The sequence below is a fragment of the Neofelis nebulosa genome, chromosome 9 (assembly GCF_028018385.1).
Source record: "Neofelis nebulosa isolate mNeoNeb1 chromosome 9, mNeoNeb1.pri, whole genome shotgun sequence".
NCBI classification, from domain to species: Eukaryota; Metazoa; Chordata; class Mammalia; order Carnivora; family Felidae; genus Neofelis; species Neofelis nebulosa.
Window position 1 is genome coordinate 99,734,183 of NC_080790.1, and position 20,167 is coordinate 99,754,349.

At 39.3% G+C, this 20,167-nt stretch overlaps 1 protein-coding gene across 13 annotated transcripts in view; it reads left to right on the forward strand.

Moving 5' to 3' along the window:
- KIF16B (kinesin family member 16B) overlaps nt 1-20,167 on the forward strand; it is a 292,229-nt gene that overhangs the window by 49,478 nt on the left and 222,584 nt on the right. For all 13 annotated transcript variants that reach the window (XR_009248807.1, XR_009248808.1, XR_009248802.1 and 10 more), the window contains 8 exons: nt 1,811-1,908; nt 2,698-2,807; nt 5,424-5,566; nt 7,052-7,220; nt 7,413-7,544; nt 8,503-8,678; nt 16,205-16,270; nt 19,263-19,322. Coding sequence is in view for 7 of the 13 variants with exons in the window: in XM_058684831.1 (XP_058540814.1) it covers nt 1,811-1,908; nt 2,698-2,807; nt 5,424-5,566; nt 7,052-7,220; nt 7,413-7,544; nt 8,503-8,678; nt 16,205-16,270; nt 19,263-19,322 (954 nt within the window). In the remaining 6 variants the exon portion in view is untranslated. The remainder of the gene's footprint in view (nt 1-1,810; nt 1,909-2,697; nt 2,808-5,423; nt 5,567-7,051; nt 7,221-7,412; nt 7,545-8,502; nt 8,679-16,204; nt 16,271-19,262; nt 19,323-20,167) is intronic.

The following is a 20,167-nucleotide window of genomic DNA, read 5'->3' on the forward strand; positions in this document are numbered from 1 at the left end:
TGTAGAGGTTAGTAGTTATGCTGTATAAACTAACAGACATTAAAGTTATACTTACCCCAAAATATGGAAAAGTAAAAGCTATACATTATTGCAGGAACTTTATCTCGTTCTGTGTTTTCTCCAGATCTAGGTAGTGTTTGTGTGTTCTACTTATGTCCCAGTAAAAACTCTCTTCACTGCCTGTCAGACCTGTGGCCAGTTCTAGGTGTGGAGGTGCGAGCAGGGGGTCACAGGGCTTCCTGCTGGCAGACACGTGGTGTCTTTAGTGCTGCAAGTTTGGTGGCTCATGGAAGGTAGTGGCAGTGCATTCCTAAAGGAGGGTGGGTCTTTCCAGATGAAAGTATTTGAGTGCCTGTGACCTGGCTTCTTAAATTCAGCCTTTTCCTTTACGGAAGTAGATGGATGCTGTCTTGTGAATCCTCAATGCTGAACAGAACGGAAGAATAAATAGGCGAGTAAACAGTTAGGGTCAGGAGTTTCACATTTCCTTTTATCATTACTTCTCCCTTCTGAGTTTCCCACTGTGCCTTTACAAAAAAAAAAAAAAAAGAAAAAAAGAAAAAGAAAAGAAAAAACCTTCTGTAAAAAAAATGAAATTTACATGTTGATTTGTTAGTAGCTATTTTGCCTAAGTTAAACATTCATAAAGTACTCCTAAATTACACCTGTTTTACTCTGACCTTTCGGTTGAGTACTGTTTGGGTCTTCCTTTTTATTTTGTTTTTTAAAGGATGAACAAAAAATATGGTGAAAAGCCCAGTTTTCCTTGATAAGAATTGGTACCAACTTAATGGTATGAGGGAAAAAAATCTCTTAAAGCTGTAAAGATAATTCTTTTCTTTTTTTTTTTAATTTTTCTTTTTAATGTTTATTTATTTTTGAGAGAGAGAGAGACAGAGCATGGGCAGGGGAGGGGCAGAGAGAGAGGGAGATACAGAATCCGAAGCAGGCCTCAGGCTCTGAGCAGTCAGCACAGAGCCTGATGTGGGGCTCGAACTCACGAACCCACAAACCGTGAGATCATGACCTGAGCTGAAGTCGGATGATCAACCGACTGAGCCATGCAGGCGCCCCACTAATTCTTTTATTTTTTTGCTGGGGTTGGGGGAATGTTGGGTGAAGGTAGAGAGGGTCTTTGGAGGGAAACACTGAAGCTCTGAAGTTTTGGTTTCCTGGCGAGAATACTTGGCCTCATCTTTAGCATCGTTCTGAGGTTTGTCGCTTGTTAATGCTGGCTGAAACATGAATATTCCTGAAGATGCCCACATTGTATAAGTAATATGATGTTATTAAAATCTGTCTAGGAAGGCCAGTGTAGGGATTAGTGCATCAAAGGAGGGATACACTACATGTTTTAATGTGGTCCTGTCACCTAAATTTTAAGACTTATCAGCTACTTTGACTGCTTACGAAGATTTCATAGGTATTTTTCTTTTCTGCCCAGCATATATTTCACCTTCTTTGGTCATTTGACCTTATGAGCTTTTCCACATTTATTCTACAGCTGTAGACCATCTTGTTTAAAAGTTAAGGAACAGATCTGTTTTCAAGCCAGGATTCAACTGATTAACAGCTGATAGCTGTACATTACCGTAGACCCAGCATGTAGAAGCTAGAAAGCTTCATCCTTTCATTTCAGAGGATGGGAAGCAGTCCCGAGGGGGTAGATGGTGTGTCAGGGGCCTGCAGTGGTAGGCCTGGGGTTGACATGCAGGCCCCTTGAGTCTGAATCCACTCTGGCAAATTGCAGATTCAGCCATCAGTTGCTTTTATTTCAAGTGACAGCTGTGACATTCCTCTTTTACTGCAGGGCGATTCTGGCTTAATACCTCGGATTTGTGAAGGGCTCTTCAGTCAAATAAATGAAACCACCAGATGGGATGAAGCATCTTTTCGAACTGAAGTCAGGTAGGGCCCGTGGCCTGAGTAACTGAATATGTGAGCTTGGTTGTAGCTTCTCTCTAGGCTCGAGCAGTAGATAAAAGATAAGGCCTGCGGATTCCTGAAGGGAGAGGCTACCTTTTCCCCTCCTGTACTATCGGAGCTGGAAGTAAAGCTTAAAACACGTCTGTTTTCAGTGACTTTCTTGGGTGCAATTTGGATTAGGATTTGGGAGGCTGGCAAAAAAAAAAAAAAAAAAAAAAAAAAAAAATCCCTTTAGGTCAGAAACTCTAACTTAGGATGTTTATCTGAAAGAGAGCGAGCTTTCGACTTAGAAGTGTGTATCCCATTCACTTGCCTTATTCTTTTAGCTAAATAAGGTTTGTGTTATTCTTTGTGTTGGTAGGATCACTGTACACCTAATCTTAAAATAAATCTGGATGGATGAGGAGTCTTCTTCCTCCTTGAAATAAAACCTTTGTGGGGAACCAGTCTCATCATTGGGTTTGAGGACAGACACGGCGATCAGAGGTCTTTCTGGCTGGCCCAACCTCTCAGTGGCTGTGTAGCCTTGAACGGTTGTTTAAAACACTCTACACCTCCACTATGTAACCTGTAAAATGGGGATAATAGCAGTACCTACTTGTGGACTGTTGTAGGGATTAAATGAAGTAATCCACTTAAAGTGCTAAGCATGGTACCTGATAGATATGGTTACTGTCTATAAAGGTATGTTGCAGCTGTTATTGTTGTTGTTTTGTTGTTATTACTGTCTGAAATTATTTCACTGAATTCAATCCTATTTAAAATTTTTAGCTACTTAGAAATTTATAATGAACGTGTGCGAGATCTACTTAGGCGGAAGTCATCCAAAACCTTCAATTTAAGAGTCCGAGAGCATCCAAAAGAAGGACCTTATGTGGAGGGTAAGAGCAAGTATCTCACAGCTCTGTTCTTCTTGGGAATTTCCGTAAGAACAGTAGTTTCAGGGGGAAATGTGAGATAATGGCGATATGCAAAAGATTTATCTTTGGCATTTTATTATAGCAAAGATGACATGTGCCGTCACTACAGCTATCACTAGTAAGAATTTATACTTCATTGAGCATTCACTGATTTTGTGGGCTTGCCAATAGATTTCCTCTGGCTTCCAGAATAAGAACTCTCTGGAAACTTGTTTTCCTGTTCTCAGGCAAGATAACCAACCCTATAGGCTGCCTCTTTAAGGGGCATTGTGTCTTAGCGGTATATTTTTACTGACCTTAATGGTGGCTTATGACTGTATGGAGATTATAAGACCTCTCACCTTGAGAGAAGAGCGTTGACAGAGTTTCCTGTGCTGCGGTCCTTGGCATTTGTGTTGTGACACACTAGCTGCGTCACAGACACTTGTGAGGAACGTCACAAGTAATGGTGGGGGAAGGGCTGGCCCCTGCTAATTATTTATGAATAGGCTGGCTCCTCTCAACTTCCTGGCATAGGCGTTGAGTTGTGGCTGGCCTGTAGGAATCACAGACGTGCTTTCCTGTGGCTGTTGTCCTGCATTTGCGTCTCGTTGGAGGCAAGGCTGAGAACTGGTCATGGGCTTAAAGGTGTTCCTGTTTTGGTTGTCTTTTTCACCTGGTGACATCAGGTGTATTAACAGGCCCCATCTGCATTTTATTAAATTTCCAATGAAAATTTTGCCTTTTATGCCCAAAGTAAGGTGCATAACTATGTATTTGTTTTGTGGAGCGTAGAATAGCTATTATTGTTAATAGCTTTTAGGCTAACTGTGCCTTCATGCTTCCCTTTAATTGTCTTATCAGATGTTAAAACATATTATAAAGCTGGCTTATGAGGAGACAGAATAATCAGACAGAGGAAAACATCCAGAATATGATGTAGATACTTATGGGGATTTAGTTTCTAATAAATCTGATGTTCAAACATTGGACAAATATTGGTGGTTAAGCTGTCTGGGAGGAAAAAAAAGTAAATTGGCATCAGAACTCAGCTTTTGTACCAGGATAAATGGCAAATGGAAAAAATATTTTAATATTGAAAGTGACTACTTTCAATAGCCAATAAAATGGCTACAAGAAACTGTGGGTTAATTTTTTCTTTCAGAAATTTGCAGAAAGGAAGTCTTTTAAAAAATTTACTTAAAACCTAGAAACCATAAAATAAGTGTTAAATTTGAAATGGTAAAAAACAAGCAAACAGAACAGAATAAAAATTTGGCAGAAATGCAGTCAGCAAGGTAAAAAGACAACTTGAAAAGTAGGAAAAATCTTTTCCATCCAAGTTCCAGACAAAGGACTAATTTCCCAATAATGAAGAGATTCCATAACCCAATAACAACAGACTCAACAACCAAGTAGACAAATGAACAAAAGATGTGAATAGACTTCACAGAAATGGGAATATGGATGATTTTTAAATGAAGGAAAGAATGCTTAGCCTCACTCATAATCAGAGAAAAGCAAAATAAAAAAGTCTTCAAGATACCATTTCTTACCTATCCCTGGCAGATGTAAGTAAGCCTAAGACAGTGTTGGGTGATAGACAGTCTCATCCATTGCTGCTGCTGGGTGTAAATTGCCTTCTATGGAGGACGGTGTTTGCAATATCCACCAAAATTTCAAATGTGCTTTGATCCAGAACTTCTGCCTCTTAAGAATTTTTTTTGTGCAGAAATATTCACACATATCTGAAAAGACCTATGTACAAGATTATTTGTGTCGGCGTGACTTGTAATTGCGAATAGAATGTAAACAACATCTATAGTTTCAACAGGAGACTGGTTAAAATTGGTTATGGTGCATGCATACAGTTGAACACTTTGCAGTCATACAAATGAGTGAAGAAATCACCTTAACTGATACAGAATATTCTTCAGTATATTATTACATAGAAAAAAGCAGGATACAAATGGAATTATGCGCACACACACATACACACACACACACACACCCATGTATGTAATTGCCTGCATATCTATGGGTTATTTTTAGAAGAGTATGGAGGAACTAATTACATTGGGTTGTCTGACACAGGGAAGTGAGAAGTGGGTTTAGGATGGGTGGTGGGAAACCCTTTACACAGTATATCTTTCATAGCTTTTGATTTTAGAAACATATGAATGTTCCCACAAAATGAATGACACGTTTTTTAAAGGATTAAAAAAAATGCTCTCAGGTTTTGCACGAAGCTAGTGTTTACGTTTCCCTTGCTATAACTAATGCTCATGAGGTCGATGATAATAGCTAACGTTTATCATAAATACCCTATGTGATAGGTACACGTTATCAGAGGTGACTGGGGCTCAGCGAGGTTAAGTGACTTGTGCATAACCATGTAAGTCCACTGGTAAGCAGCAGAGTAGGACTTGATCCCCGAGTCTGTGTTATAAACTGCCACACCGTAGGAACAAGCAAGATCTTTAAACAAGTCAGCAAATTTGTACAGTTGTGTGTTATTTCCTAGGGGTAAATTTCTTATTCTGTTTATCATATATTAGGGAGATTTCTTCAGCCCCCCGCCCTCTGCTTGTTTCCCAGATTTATCCAAACATTTAGTACAGAATTACGGTGATGTGGAAGAACTCATGGATGCAGGAAATATCAACCGAACCACAGCAGCGACTGGGATGAACGACGTCAGTAGCAGGTCTCATGCCATCTTCACCATCAAGTTCACTCAGGTGAGGACAGCTGGGGGGCCGGCTGGCTCCATCCTCGAGGTCTTTACTTGGTGATTAGCACCAGCTGAGGACCGATCATTGTTGAACCAGGAGCAGCAGCAGGCAAAGGTGACGGCCTGTCATCTCCTTGTTAATTAGAGACGAACATGTGTTGTGTGCAGTTTCTCCGTGGTTACAGGCACCGTCATTTGAAATGTCCAGATGTGTACCCTCAAGAAATAGTTAGCAGGCCTCAGCCCTGTTCTAGACAGAAAAAACTTGCTTTTTGCATAATTAAGCAAAAGTTTACAGTGTTGTGAGCTCTGTGGGAGATAATGGATTGCAAGTCAGACCAGCTGGAGGCCAAGGTGAGTAACTCATTGTGGTACATTATCGCTCCATGGCACTCGCCCCACAATGTTGATTATGATTATTTGAATGATATTAAAAGGCAACCAACGTTTTTAGGTACCAGTGTAAGAACTATTCTGATTATGAGGTGAGGTGTGTTGTGACTGTGTGTGGAATTACTGAAGGTAAATAGTTTAAGACCTAGGCCAGTAGAACAGATGAATGCAAACACGTAGGGTCCTCTCGGGACTTAAGCGTGTGTTAGGAGTTTGGGGATGTCCTGGCCTATGTTAGCCATTGAACATATCAGATACAAAAAATAGTATTTTATTCAGGAGGGGAATCCCAGAACCAAGAAAATAAAAAAAATTCTCAAAAATCAGTCAGAACAACTCCTAATAAATGCTCCACATCTTTACCTTTTGTTACATCTTTGCTTATGATTTACTGTAGTTTTTTGGATTTTCTCCTTCTTTCTGGTTAATGTGAGTTAGGATATGGCCACCTCTGGTTTCTAAGAGGCTTACATTTCTATCAAAATATGGTAATTTCTTTTTGGCATTTTGGCTCAGACTGTTAAATGTAGGTTAAAAGTCGTCGGGAAGGTAAGATTTTGGTAGAATTCAGAAGCAAGGAATACACTATTTAAGGTTTTCAGTGTTTTATAATTTGTGAAACAAGTTTTGACATTGAATAATGGTCAAATGGTCTTTTAATAACTGTCTACATTTATCGTATTTTGGAGAGCCATTGTGCTTGGAATGCTGAAGACTCTAGATGAGAACAAAACTACTTATTTATTTACTTCCATTTTCTTTGTTGAGTGCCCACAGTGACTTGTGTCCTGTTCTACTACAGTCAGACTTAGTAAGCCTTTGTTGAGAATGACCGAGTGATTTGAGTAATGGAACAGATATCTTCAGAAAGTTTAAGAATTACATATGGTAGACTTCTGGTGTATTCAGTTTCATTTGGAAGTTTCTATAACCAGTAAGAAGGCCAACGAAACAACAAAATTAAAAACAAAAAACAAAAAAACCCCAAACCCTACCCCGAGACATCACAGTGAGAAGTGGAAAATAATTAGAATTTGTATCACAGACAACATCAGGGCTCTTTACACCTCTTCAATTTTGCTTTTATATTTTGCTACAGGCAAAATTTGATTCTGAAATGCCGTGTGAAACCGTGAGTAAGATCCACCTAGTCGATCTTGCTGGAAGTGAGCGAGCGGATGCCACCGGTGCCACTGGGGTCAGACTGAAGGAAGGGGGGAATATTAACAAATCCCTCGTGACTCTGGGAAATGTCATTTCTGCCTTAGGTGGGTTTCTGCTTGTCCCCTGCCCCTCTTACTCTTCGTGGTACTGTATTAGCACAAAGCAATTATGTATAATGTTTGTGTTACAGTCTGAGAGGATAGCCTCAAGGTTTTCTGAAGCCAAATTAGAGAAAAAACTTTACTCTTTTTTTTTTTTTTTTTTCTTCTTCTTCTTTTTCTTCTTCCTTCGTGCAGCCGATTTATCTCAGGACGCGGCAAACCCTCTTGTGAAGAAGAAACAAGTTTTCGTGCCTTACAGAGATTCTGTTTTGACTTGGCTGTTGAAAGATAGCCTTGGCGGGAACTCTAAAACCATCATGATCGCCAGTAAGAATTTCAAGTTCTTGTCCTCAGCATATAGTGTTTTATGTGAACTAACTGTAGATGTGTAAGTTTAAAGCATCTCGTTAGGAAATAGTGCCTTTTTTTTTAATCTTAAAAAAAAGATAATAGTTTTTCTATCTTGAAGAAAATCGCTGTGATCCCTGTCTACACTATCATATCATTAACTCTCTTTCCTGTTTCCTAGTTAGATAAACTTGCCATGTGTTGTGCAAATGCTCCTGCATTTTCACTCACTGGAAGAAGTGTAACAGAAAAAGATGTACAAAGGGGAGACAGTTGCTTAGAAGAACTCAAAAACTTTTAACCCCACTTTCTTTTGCCTTTTCTCCTCTTCCCTTCTTGTCTCTGTGTCTCCCCCATTCCCCAGGCCATGCATTATGGTAGAGAAAAGGGATCTAACCTAGGGTATGTACCCCAGATACAACTATCTAGTTACTTGAACCCTAAAGGCTGTGGTGGGGGTTCAGTGGGGTGGTTAACCAAAGCTTTAGAGGAGAAGAATTCACTCATCTACTGACTCTTTTGAAAAGTAATAATACCATGGATTTTTGCAGGTGGTAGACTTTGCCGGAACTTTTAAAAGTATTTTAATTTCTATGTAGTATTGAGAAGTACAAATAGTCTTAAAATCTTCTTCCTATATTTTCAACAGAGAAAACTCCTTACTTAAAGCACGGTGGAAAGTCTCATATCTCATTTTAGAGTTGGTTAGATAGCTAGCTGATTCTAGACTTAAGAGGAGCAAAATGACATTTAATTTGGTATAGTGAGCACCTTTCCTATAAATCTTAGATAATTTTTAATATTCATTACCATGGCAATGAATATTTAGTCTATCCAATGACCCGGGGTTAATCTGACTTTTAAATTACAAACCAACTTTGTGTTAAATGAAACACGGAGTGCTGGATAAATTATTTTTTGAATTCATTCTTCACAGCCATTTCACCTGCTGATGTCAATTATGGAGAAACCCTAAGTACTCTTCGCTATGCAAATAGAGCCAAAAACATCATCAACAAGCCTACTATTAATGAGGACGCCAACGTCAAACTCATCCGTGAGCTGCGTGCTGAAATAGCCAGACTGAAAACGCTGCTTGCTCAAGGGAATCAGGTTGGGTTTTTCTGAGATTTATGGATAATTTTCTTTGAGTAATGACATCTATTTCTAGATCTTAATGAGACAATTATCGCACTCGTTGTATTGATTTGAGTAAATAAGTGCTAGGTAAAGCTTTGAATGAGTTAGCCAGTCTCCTTTACATTACCCTCACCTTGGCCTTTGCATTCATTATGGGCTCTGTGTGTAAGATTTCATCCACGAAGCCTGAAATGATTAAGTATCTAATAGTTATCAATTATGGATGGAAATTTAGCATGCAATAGGATTAGCCGCATAATCTCCATTAGTGGAAGGAAATTGAGGTGCTTGGAGTAAGATTTAAAATTCTACCCATGCATTTTATGGTTTGAAAATGTACTTTTACAGAATGAAAGACTTGTTTGAAGACCTTTCTGAATCTATTTTGTGTTGCCCATTACAGAGGTGGTTATGGTGATACAGTGACATGTGTGACACACCTGTAACTGGCTGAGATGATGTCCTTGAGGCCTTGCTTGACTGTCCAAATGGCTTCACCTCGGGATGTTTTGGGATTCCAGTGAAGGGCCTTTGTCCTTGTTTTTTCACAGTAAACTTGCTTATCTGTGTAGTGTGCATACAGAGTTATGTTTGTTCTTTAATGAATAGTGTGACTTAGGTTCTGATGGGTTTTAGATACTGTTGTAAAGAAAGTCCACCCTTGAAAGAAAATCAGGGATAGCTTTTTAAAATATTGGACTTAGATTTGAGTTAGAAATAAACAAAGATACATTTCTTCCCATTTTCCTAACCCATACATGGATGTCTTAAATGTATTATTTGAAAAAAAAAATGCTTTTCTTTAGATGCAGAGTGCCCTCTCTAGAGCAGCTTTTCATCTAGAAATGTATGGCCCTTGAAGCCCCTGACATACCATAAGTGGTTTGACCCATAAAACTATTGGCAGAATGAAAACCTCACTGAGTTTCCTGCATCCTGAAATGTACCTGACAGTTTATTCCCGTCTGATGGCAGACAGCATTTGAGTAGGAATTCTTCATTGCACTTAAAAATATCTCCACATAGGGGCACCTGGGGGGCTCAGTCGGGTGGTTGAGCAACCGACTCTTGATTTCTGCTCAGGTCATGATCCCAGGATTGTGGGATCCAGCCCCACATCAGGCTCTGCACTGAGCGTGGAACCTGCTTAAGATTCTTTCTCTCTCCCTCTGCCCTTACCCCACTGGCGCATGTTTTCTCTCTCTCAAACAAAACAAAACAAAACAAAACAAAACATTCCACATATATTTTACTTTTTGATGTGGACCTTTCCTGTGTGTGAAGGCAAGTTGCCAGAATGAATAGCCCAGCTGTATATGATATTATCAGGCTCCCCTGACTTAGGACATGATAGTCATTTTAATTTGTATACCATGCTATTGGGATCTTTTTTTCTTTTCTTTTGTTGTTGTTTGTTTGTTTCTTAATTTTTGAGAGAGAGAGAGAGAGAGAGAGAGAGAGAGAGAATGAGAATGAGTATGAGTATGAGTAGGGGAGGAGCAGAGAGAAAGGGAGACACAGAATCTGAAACAGGGCTCCAGGCTCTGAGCTGTCAGCAGAGAGCCTGACGCGGGGCTCGAACTCAGGAATGGCGAGATCATGACCTAGGCTGAAGTCAGACACTTAACCAACTGAGACACCCAGGCACCCTATGGGATCTTTTTTTCAGTGTCATAAAAATTTTATTTATCTAAAGTGAACACTTAAGGATGATTTGATAGGATCACCCACACTATTCTATGTGAGGGGAAGTATTTGGACGATTATTGGTGCGACTTGTTGTACTTAATGATTTACTAAGTTGTGGCAATGAAGGAAAAGAAAGATGAGCCTTTTTAAATGAACCTGAGGAAATCCTTGAAGGAAGCCTTATCATACAGACAGAAAAGTTTAATTTATTAAAAGTTTTCCATATTCTGTCTGAGGGATGTCTTGAGACGTATTGTGTGAGCCAGTTGCCTTTTATCTTCTTTCGTGACCGAGGGCTGCTGCTGTAATTGAAGGAGTATTTTTGTGGGTGAGGGTGAGGAGGGAAGAGATAGTTAAGTCTATTTTAGAACACACTGAAGATAAAATTCTTTGGTTAACTTCATACGCTATAATAAAAACAGGAGTCCAATTTAAAACAATTTATCACACTATGAAACTATAAATTGTTGTGGGACAGTACAGGCTTATCCTAAATTAATTAAATTTGTGATGCTCAGTAAAATAAGCAGGTGTTCTTAAGTACCCATTAAAAATCTTCTGTATAATTCTTTTCTGGTAACATTGCTCTATTCCTACAATATTCCAAATGCTGCCATGGTTCATTGAGATGGTTATTCAAATCAAAGTCCCATTATTTGGCTAAGGGCAGCTAAATAAAAATCAACTCCTTTTAACAAGTTTTTGTATTTGCCAGTGCAAAATGTCAAATGCATCAGAATTTCAAAAGTACAAAGTAAATAAAGCACAAGAATATAATATGTATTTGTTTCTCCTACTACAGAGAAATACACAGATATGTGTAGTTGTTTGTATATATACATATATATGAACTCTGTATTTAAGAGTTATTTATGTGCAGGGAAACTACATATTGTAAGTGTACAGATTATTGAATTTTCGCAAGCCGGATCCACTGATCTAACCTGCATCCCTATCAAGGAACATAAATTACCAGCATCCTGGAAGACCCCCTTGATATTCCTTTTCCAGGTGCTGCCTGCCATTTCTGTCACGAGTAACTATTATCCTGACTTCTGAGGGCATAGATTAGGTTTTAGTGTTGCCTATTTTTGTTCTTTATGTAAATGGAATCATGTAGTATATACTCTTGGTCTCATTTCTTTCATTCAATGTCGTGTTTGTGAGATTGATCCATGGTGTTGCATGTAGTTGTAGATCCATTCATTCTCACTGCTATATTGTATTCCATCACACAAGTGTGTCCCAACTCATTTATCCAGTGTAATTTTGATGGGCATTTGGGGAGTTTCCTTTATGGGGCTATAAGTGCTGTTGCTGACTTTCTTCTGCATGTCATTTAGCGAATGTACCGACGCGTTTGTGTTAGGTTTATACTTAAGAGTGGAGTTGGTGGGTCGGAAGGTGTACATATGCTCAGTTTTAGCCAGACAGTTTTTACAGTGCCTGTACTGGTTTACATCTACCATGAGCACACGAAAGTGCCTGATCTCGCTGCTGCAGGCCCTTGTCCACACTGGGTTCTGTCCAGTTTTCATTGTGACCATCTGACGGATGCACTGTTATGTTACAGAAGGATTTAGTTTGCACTTCTCAGATGATCAATGAAGTTGAGTATTTTGATCGCTTGTCCTTTCAAGCGTTCTCTTTTGTTATATTTAAAGCATGTTTTCAGAATTCTACTTTAAAGCTGACAGAGAGAACGTCTGTGAACTCTTTTTCTCTTGGATATATCTGGAGATGAGAAAATTAAACAATATAGAAATGAAATAAGCCAGAAAAGTCGGGAAGCAAAGGAGGACACTAAAATGGAAATAGGATGAATTTCTCATCTGTATAGCTGGAGTCACAGAGAAACTTTAAACGATAGCTAGATAATAGAAATGTCATCATGTGCAAACTTTTAAGACACATCTCCAGGAGGGTCACAGACGGAAACTGTTATGATATTTGTATGAATGAACACAGGCCTACTAGGTAATTCAGAGGGGAAAGGAAGAAGTACAAAAACAGCATTATGTTGTTTTTACATTTTATATATATTATGCATACCTTAAAAAAGCACTTTATGGGGCGCCTGGGTGGCTCAGTAGGTTGAATGTCCGACTCAGGTCATGATCTCAGGGTCATAGGATCTAGCCCTGGTTTGGGCTCTGTGCTGAGTGTGGAGCCTGCTTGAGATTCTCTCCCTCTCCCTCCCCCTTCCCTTCCCCCTCCCCCTCATTCATGTGCTCTTTCTCTAAAACAAACAAAAAAGCACTTTATTATAGCAAAGAGTGTAATTCATAATTAAAACCAAACATATCAACTTTTATAAAGAAGAAACCCCAAAAAACTATAGGAAATAGCAAGAGACAGAGCCAAACACATTTGCCACAGGGAGCTGTAATCCTCTGTCTCATTTCATGAGAGCTCACGTAGACCAAGGTAAGGAAGGACGTAGCATATTTACATAACACCATGAAAATTTGCTCTAATCAGTACAAACCAGGAGAAATAGATCACCAACTTGTGCCACAAGTTTCCTTATTGTGAAAAGGGCTTCTTCTTCTTCTTTTTTTTTTTTTTTAATACTTTTATTTATTTTTGAGAGAGCAAGTGAGTGGGGGAGAGGCAGAGAGGAAGGGGGCAGAGGATCCAAAGCGGGCTCTGTGCTAATAGCGGTAAAGTCGATGCAGGGCTTGAACCCACAAACTGCGAGATCATGACCTGACACTCAACCGACTGAGCCATCCAGGTGCCCCCAAAAGTGCTTCTATTAAAAAAAAAAATAAGGAAAAGATCACAAGCTGACCGAAAAGTGAATAAAGAATATGAGCACAGTTCACAGGAAAAAGTTTCAAATGGTTTCTAAGTCTATGAAAAAATATTCAATGTCCCTTGAAATACAGTAAATGCAAATATTAAGAACAGTGAGATGAAAATATACGGATATGGATACATAGTCATTAAGCTGTGTATTTTGCTGCATGTAAATTATACCTCACATTTCTTAGAAAACGTATCAGATGGGCAAAGATCAAAATGCTTAATTGCAGAGTATATTGGCCCGGGTGGGAGGAGACAGGTGCTTATACATGTCGTTGGTGGAGTTGATGCTGCTGCAGTTGTGATGCCGTGTTACCATTGGTTTAACACATGAACTTCACCTGAGTATTATTTAGTCCCAAACGTCTTTCTTCTAAATGGACACCTTGCAAACAGTAATTTAATTGAAAATGGTTTAGTTTGACCAGATATTTCCTTTAAGAGGACTTAGGTGGGTTTACCAAAAGGCCTAGTGGTCATGATAGCCCGCCCACCCGCATGTGTTCAGTCGGTGATTATCTGCTGAGTTGACGATGTGGTAGGAATGTTTCAGCTTTGAGTATAGATGAAAAATCCCTATAGCAGAGTCGGTGAAATTAGCCATGTTATAAAGGTGTCACTAATTGCTGTGAAAATTGTCAGCCACATATAAACTGTGCAGGCATAATAAAGCCTGCCACCTGCATTTCTTCACTGGCAACTATTTGTCGAGTACCATCCGTGTGCAAGACGGCATGCTAGGTGCTGCAATAATGTGCTGTAGTAATGTGTTAGCAAAACTCCTTTCTTTCCGCTATGGATGAATTTCCTTTACTAGTGCTTATCTTGTTGGCTTTATTCTCCGTAATCTGGGTAAAAGTGGGAGGCCATCTTTATCACCAGACAACATCTCCAATGATAAAAATGGCCGCTAATAGGAGAATTGCATCTGGATTAGGACGGACTATATATAAACTGTAAATGTGGGTGGAAAGCCATAGGTTTGGGTTTCCCTGAGTGCAGTGACTCTTGTAACTGAGGATGTCTCTTGTGGACCCTAGAGGGTGTGCCTGAACAAGAGATGCTGCCTCTGGCGGGGTGTGGGGCTTCTAGGCCAAGGTGAGCCCCCTAGGTGCGTGTTTCAATCTCAGCCCTTCGAGAGGGCTACAGATGGTAGCTCCTGACAGCTGTGGGGACTGTTGCAGAGACTTCATGAGGACCTTGCTGTCCTGTCCATGTGGAGTGTGGCCCATGGTAATCTTGTCAGCCTGAAAGTTTAACTGAGCCAACGAAGACCACTTATGGCTGTTGCATTCATTTGAATAGAAATTGAAATGTAAATAATAATGAAAAAAAAATGCTACAGTCTCTGAGGAGGAGAAGTTGGCAGTTAAAACAAAAAACATACATATAAATGACTCACAAATACCTTTGGAGGAATTTATTGATACACCTATGTACATGGTAGACCGTGGTATAGGATTGCTGTTTGCAGCATTGCTGGTAAAACAGAAGATTAGAAAAAAACCCTGCATTTCCATTACTAGGAAAGTGCTGACATAAATTATGGAATATTCATACATATGGATATATGATTTGAATATTCAAATATTGTCTACATATATGTATATATATATATGTATACATATATGGAATACTGTATGGTGAATTGGAATTGTTAAAAAGAACGAAGTGGTTTTATTTGTACTGAATTTTCTCCAGAATATATTGTTGAGTGAAAATGGCAGTATTCAGAATAGTGTTCTGCTAGTGTTTGTGCTGTTTAAAAAACAACAAAAATATGCGTGCATATGACCAGAATGACTTCAGGTTTACACAGCATACTGGGAAAAAGTGGTTGCCTATGGATGGGGAGGGAGGAAGACCCTCTCTGTTTTTTGTTTTTTAAATTTTTTTACTTGAGTATAGCTGATGCACAGTTTCAGGTGTACAGCATAGTGATTGAACATCTTGTGATGTTCTGCTCACAAGTGTAGCTACCATCTGTCACTACACAACGCTATTAAAATATCATTGACTATATCCCCTCTGCTGTATCTTTGAAAGTTTTTTTTTAATGTTTATTTATTTTTGAGAGAGAGCCAGAGCACAAGTGGGAGATGGGCAGAGAGAGAGAGAGAGAGGGAGACACAGAATCTGAAGCAGGCTCCAGGCTCCAGGCTCCAGGCTCCAGGCTGTCAGCCCAGAGCCTGATGCGGGGCTCGAACTCACGAACTGCGAGATCATGACCTGAGCCACAGTGGGATGTTTAACCAACTGAGCCACCCAGAAGTCCTCACACCCCCGCCCCCTCCACATGCTGTGCCTTTTATATGACTCCTTTCTTTTATTTCTGATGACATCCTAGGGAGCACTATGTCCCTACCTCTCAGATTATGAGTTCCGAATACAGTCAGAGCCCCTCTGTGCCCCACCTGGCTCCCTGTGCTTCCCCTTCTGTGTCTTGTCCCAGTTCTAACCAGATTTTGGTGTTTGTCATTCGCGTGTCAATCTTTATACCTTTGCAACGCACATAAAGAAAGGGCTAGCCATACCACACATGGAGTATAATCCATCAGTGAAACTAAATTTCATTTGGATGTATCAACATGTATAATTCTCAGAAGCCTGTGATTGAGCAAGACTTATGCTTCTTTTTGAATTTTGTACATTGTGCGTATTCAGAACAGATGAATTCTTTCAGATTTAGGGATTTAGACCGTGTTTGATTTTGGTAAAATGTCAGTATGTAACATGTTTGTCTTTTTCCTTTGCTTTACTGATTTGTATTGCAAATGTGGGTTTGCTAGGATGCTATGGTTTTGAATATTACGAGATATGTACCCCATTGATTAAAGACTCAGTGATGACTGACACTTTTGGGGTGGTTGTGGGACAGTACTTTTCACCTTTGCTTAATAGTTATTTGGCTCTTTTTGATAATTTATTAATCATGGACAAATCCTTCCTGTAGATTATTGCTGTTTACTAATTACTTTTCTCTTTTATGGCTTAAATTGTAGATTGCCCTCCTAGACTCCCCCACAGCCTTAAGTATGGAGGAAAAACTTCAGCAGAATGAAGCAAGAGTAAGTGATACCTGACTCGTTATTCTTTAAAAATCTTTTCACTGTTATTTTAAGTGCATGCTTTTTAATACTTGCTGTTTAAACTCATTTTCCTTCTTCATTTCACTGAACCCTCCCTCTGCCTCACCCCATTTTTAAAGAAGCACGATGGTTGACTCTTGGTGTATCTCATCGTGTCCTCTTTGACTTATTAAATGGGATTTTTCTGGTACATGATGGTTACTGCAACTGAAATTCACATGCAGGCCAGGAGGCTGCTCGGTCCTTCAGAGCACACAGGAGCCCCGAGTCGAGGGAGGCCATGTTCAACATTTATGAGACAGCGGTGGTCCCCACAGCTTAACCGTAGCTGAAGAATGACCACCGTTTAGTCTTTTTGTCATCCTTTTACTTTGTTTCCAGTGGGAAGTGCAGCACTGGGGGAATCTCTGAATACTCCACGTGGATGCTTAGTTTCCCTTAAGCTAGGGACAGCTGAAGCAGGGAGAGGGAGTGGCAGTGAGTGACCAGAAAGAGAGTGGCTCTGGAGATGTCGTGGGCTGACGTTGAGTGCTGGTATGCTGGCTCTTTCTGAAAGCCAGTTTCATGGCTGACCTGGTTCTGTACTATTTTTGTTTTTTAAAAAAAGAGTCGTCTGTGAAAGAAAAACAGGCACTGAGAACATTTTTTGGGTTGGATTTTTGTTCACTGTGCTGAATGGTTACAGCAGATTGAGAAAGAAAATTGGATTCTATTGGTAAAGCTCTTTGAAGAGTACACAATACTGAAAATATAAATTGGCTTGTAGTTAGGAACTTGTTGACACTTCCCTGGGTAATTATGCTGATGAATTTGCTGATAATAGCATGAGTAAAAACATTAGTTTCTTACTCCCTATTTTTCTGATGAAATTTTGTATTTTAGTGCTTCAAATTCTAATTTTGAGTGCTTTGAAATGGATATAGTCTTATATTGTTTCTTAATAATAGTTTTCAGGAATACCTAGCAAGTTAATAGAAAGCAATAAACATCTTAATTTGAATGCATTACACATGCTGTGACAGAAATGACTACGTATCTCGTTCATAACAATTTCTAAGTTTTAATCTAGTTTTCTGCTGACCTTTTACAATCGTTTGCTGTCTGTTTAGCTATAAATCTTATCACCTGGTCATTTGCTAGAGGTGGTATCACACATTGGTCTATTTTGTAAATGAAGATTATTTGCTTTAAAATCCATAGTAAAATAAACCCAAGGCATACTTAACAATTTGTTTAAAGCTAGAATTATTTGATTGAATTGGAAAAGGATTGATTGGCTTGTCATTTCTTCAGGAAGAACACACCTGTTGGTGAAATGCAGAAGCATTTATTATTGAATGCCGTGTTTGTCCGATAAATTGCCAGTGAGAATCTGTGAACCGATGATTATAAACTGGTAAATTCAATATACCAGTCCTTCCTTCTTCTGTAGGGAGAAAAGGCAGAACATTCCCTCTCGGAACATTGCCTCTCTGAAAGCTTTTCCAAAACACACCCTGATAGCCAGGTGGCTTTAACTGCCATCATTAGAGCCTGAAGTTGCCATCACTCAAGGGATGAGACGAAAGACTGGAGTGAATGTGCAGTTCCAGACAGCTCAGGACAGTCTTTGCAAACCGTTAAAAACACACAAAAAGCAAAACTAGAGAGGGTCGGTCCTGTTTCTTTCATTTATTTGGTTTTAACCAAGAAGATGATTGATTTTGATTTTAATAGCTAGTGAAAATGAAGCGGTATTCTTTTAACTTAGTCAGCCCTATTTGGGGTAAATGGAGTAAAATGAATGACTGCTGAACAATTGAGTATAGGTGGGTTAGGTGTGGTTTGGTTTTCCTCTCCGGTAAGCCATCCCTTCAGTTTCCCCACTTGTCAGTAACAAAGGCTTTCTGTCGGGGAGGTGTCTGACATGAGCACCTCCTCCAGTTGCTATATACTCAGTGGCGTGTGGGGGGTGTCTTGCTGTTGGCAGTGAGAGTGCAAGCAGGTGTATTCCCGGCATGCACTTCGGCCTGGTTAAATAAGCTAATGTCTCAGCTGCAAGAGCGGTACGTTCAGATGGGATGGGAGTGGAGAAGTGGCAGAACTGCTAAAGTAGGGAAGGAGGAAGGCTTTGAAAGGACGAGTGTCATCTGTCTGTCCAATCCTACCCCGTCCCTGGGGGGAGTCACTCTGTTTTAGCTTCAGGGATATTCCTTTTTACAGGACACATTTTTTTTTTTTTTCTACCTCTCAATCTAATATCACTGTTTGCTTCTTAATGAATTACTTACTAGGACCATTTACAAAGTTTTATGGAACTAGCAAAATATTTTTATTAGATTTGAGGAGCGGTTTCCAACTGTGCTGTGTTCAACAATTGGGGGGATATTTTCTCCCCTAGGTTACAGCAGACTGGAAAGAAGCTGATTTTTATCAAACGATTTTTGCTTTTACTAAAAGAGTTAAAGAGCTACCTTTTTTCTTTTTTAAGATAGAATGAGATTTATAAGTCCTATTAATTAGCTAAAGCAGCAGATTATCTCTTAAAGAAAACTGCAGCATCCAAGGTGATTTAATCACCCCATCTAATTAGAAAGAAAAGCAAATCACTATTTTTTTAGGACCTAGTGTATAATCGGGAAAAATTAACCCACTTAATGGGACATTCCCATTCTTGAACTTGTAATTTTTAGTTAATATCCAAGGAAGCAGCTTTTACTTAAGTATACCATGAAAAAGACTGTTGTAAAACTCTAGGCAACTTGACAATTTTTTTTTCCTGTTCTTTCCTTTGCTACAATGTAGGTTGTAGAATGAGATCAGCTTATTTGATTTATATTTGGTGATAGTTCTTTCGGGGATCAGAATTACTATGTAATTAAAGATATATATCGTACATCCTTCCATAAGCTATAAGAGTTTAGAAACTTTCTAGAAGAAAACCACAATAATGGATAATGAAGCAATCACACATGTGTACTTTTCCTTTTAGGTTCAAGAATTGACCAAGGAATGGACAAATAAGTGGAATGAAACCCAAAATATTTTGAAAGTAAGGACTATAATATGGTGCCTTAATCTTACTATCTTGGCTTAAATAGATAAAACTTTTTTTTTGCCTTCTACCTCATATATGGCTACTACATGCTTTGCTTAAGGTAAGACCAATGACTTTTGGGGGATTTGGGTTCTGGTTTAATTTTGAAGAAATGGAAATAGGAAATAGAGCTATGAGACATTAAAGGTGTGTATTTTCACATGCAGAGGGGTTGCTGATATGTAAGGTGTTTGTTTTTACTTGCTGGAGTTTTTCCATTTTTGATTCAGCACATATTAAACTCCACTTAGTATTCAAGGGCATCCACTTTGCTTTCCTGCTTTTGTTAAACCCAATGTAAAAGTGATAGGTTAAATGGGGGGGGAGGGATAAAAAAGTCTTGTGTCAGTATTGTAGAATGTGTGTGCATAGCATGGCTAGATTTCAGATTACGAAAATAGTAATTTCCTATTGGAGTTTTTTTGTGTGTGTCTCAAGGGCTAGACAGAGATGGTCTGCATGTTTGGCGATGCTAATTGTGAAAGGATGTCACCAGTGGCCTCCAATTTTCATTTTCTGTGCTTCAAAATACATGCTTCTTCGTGTTTCTGGCTTTTGCCGAGTTGGCAGAAAACCTGAGTCTTCTATTGAGGGTCAATACCTCAACAACATTTGAGGTTCGGACCGGAATATAAGCTTTGATAGTGTCTGACTTCACACGTGAGGGAGGGGGATTCAGAGAGCACTGAATCCTGGGTTTGTTTTTGAGGCCTATTCAGACAAAGTATTCTGGAAAGAATGAAATGTCCTGTACCGTAGGTGAGGCTGGAGAGATCAGGTTTAGCTGCATGTCTTGGCAG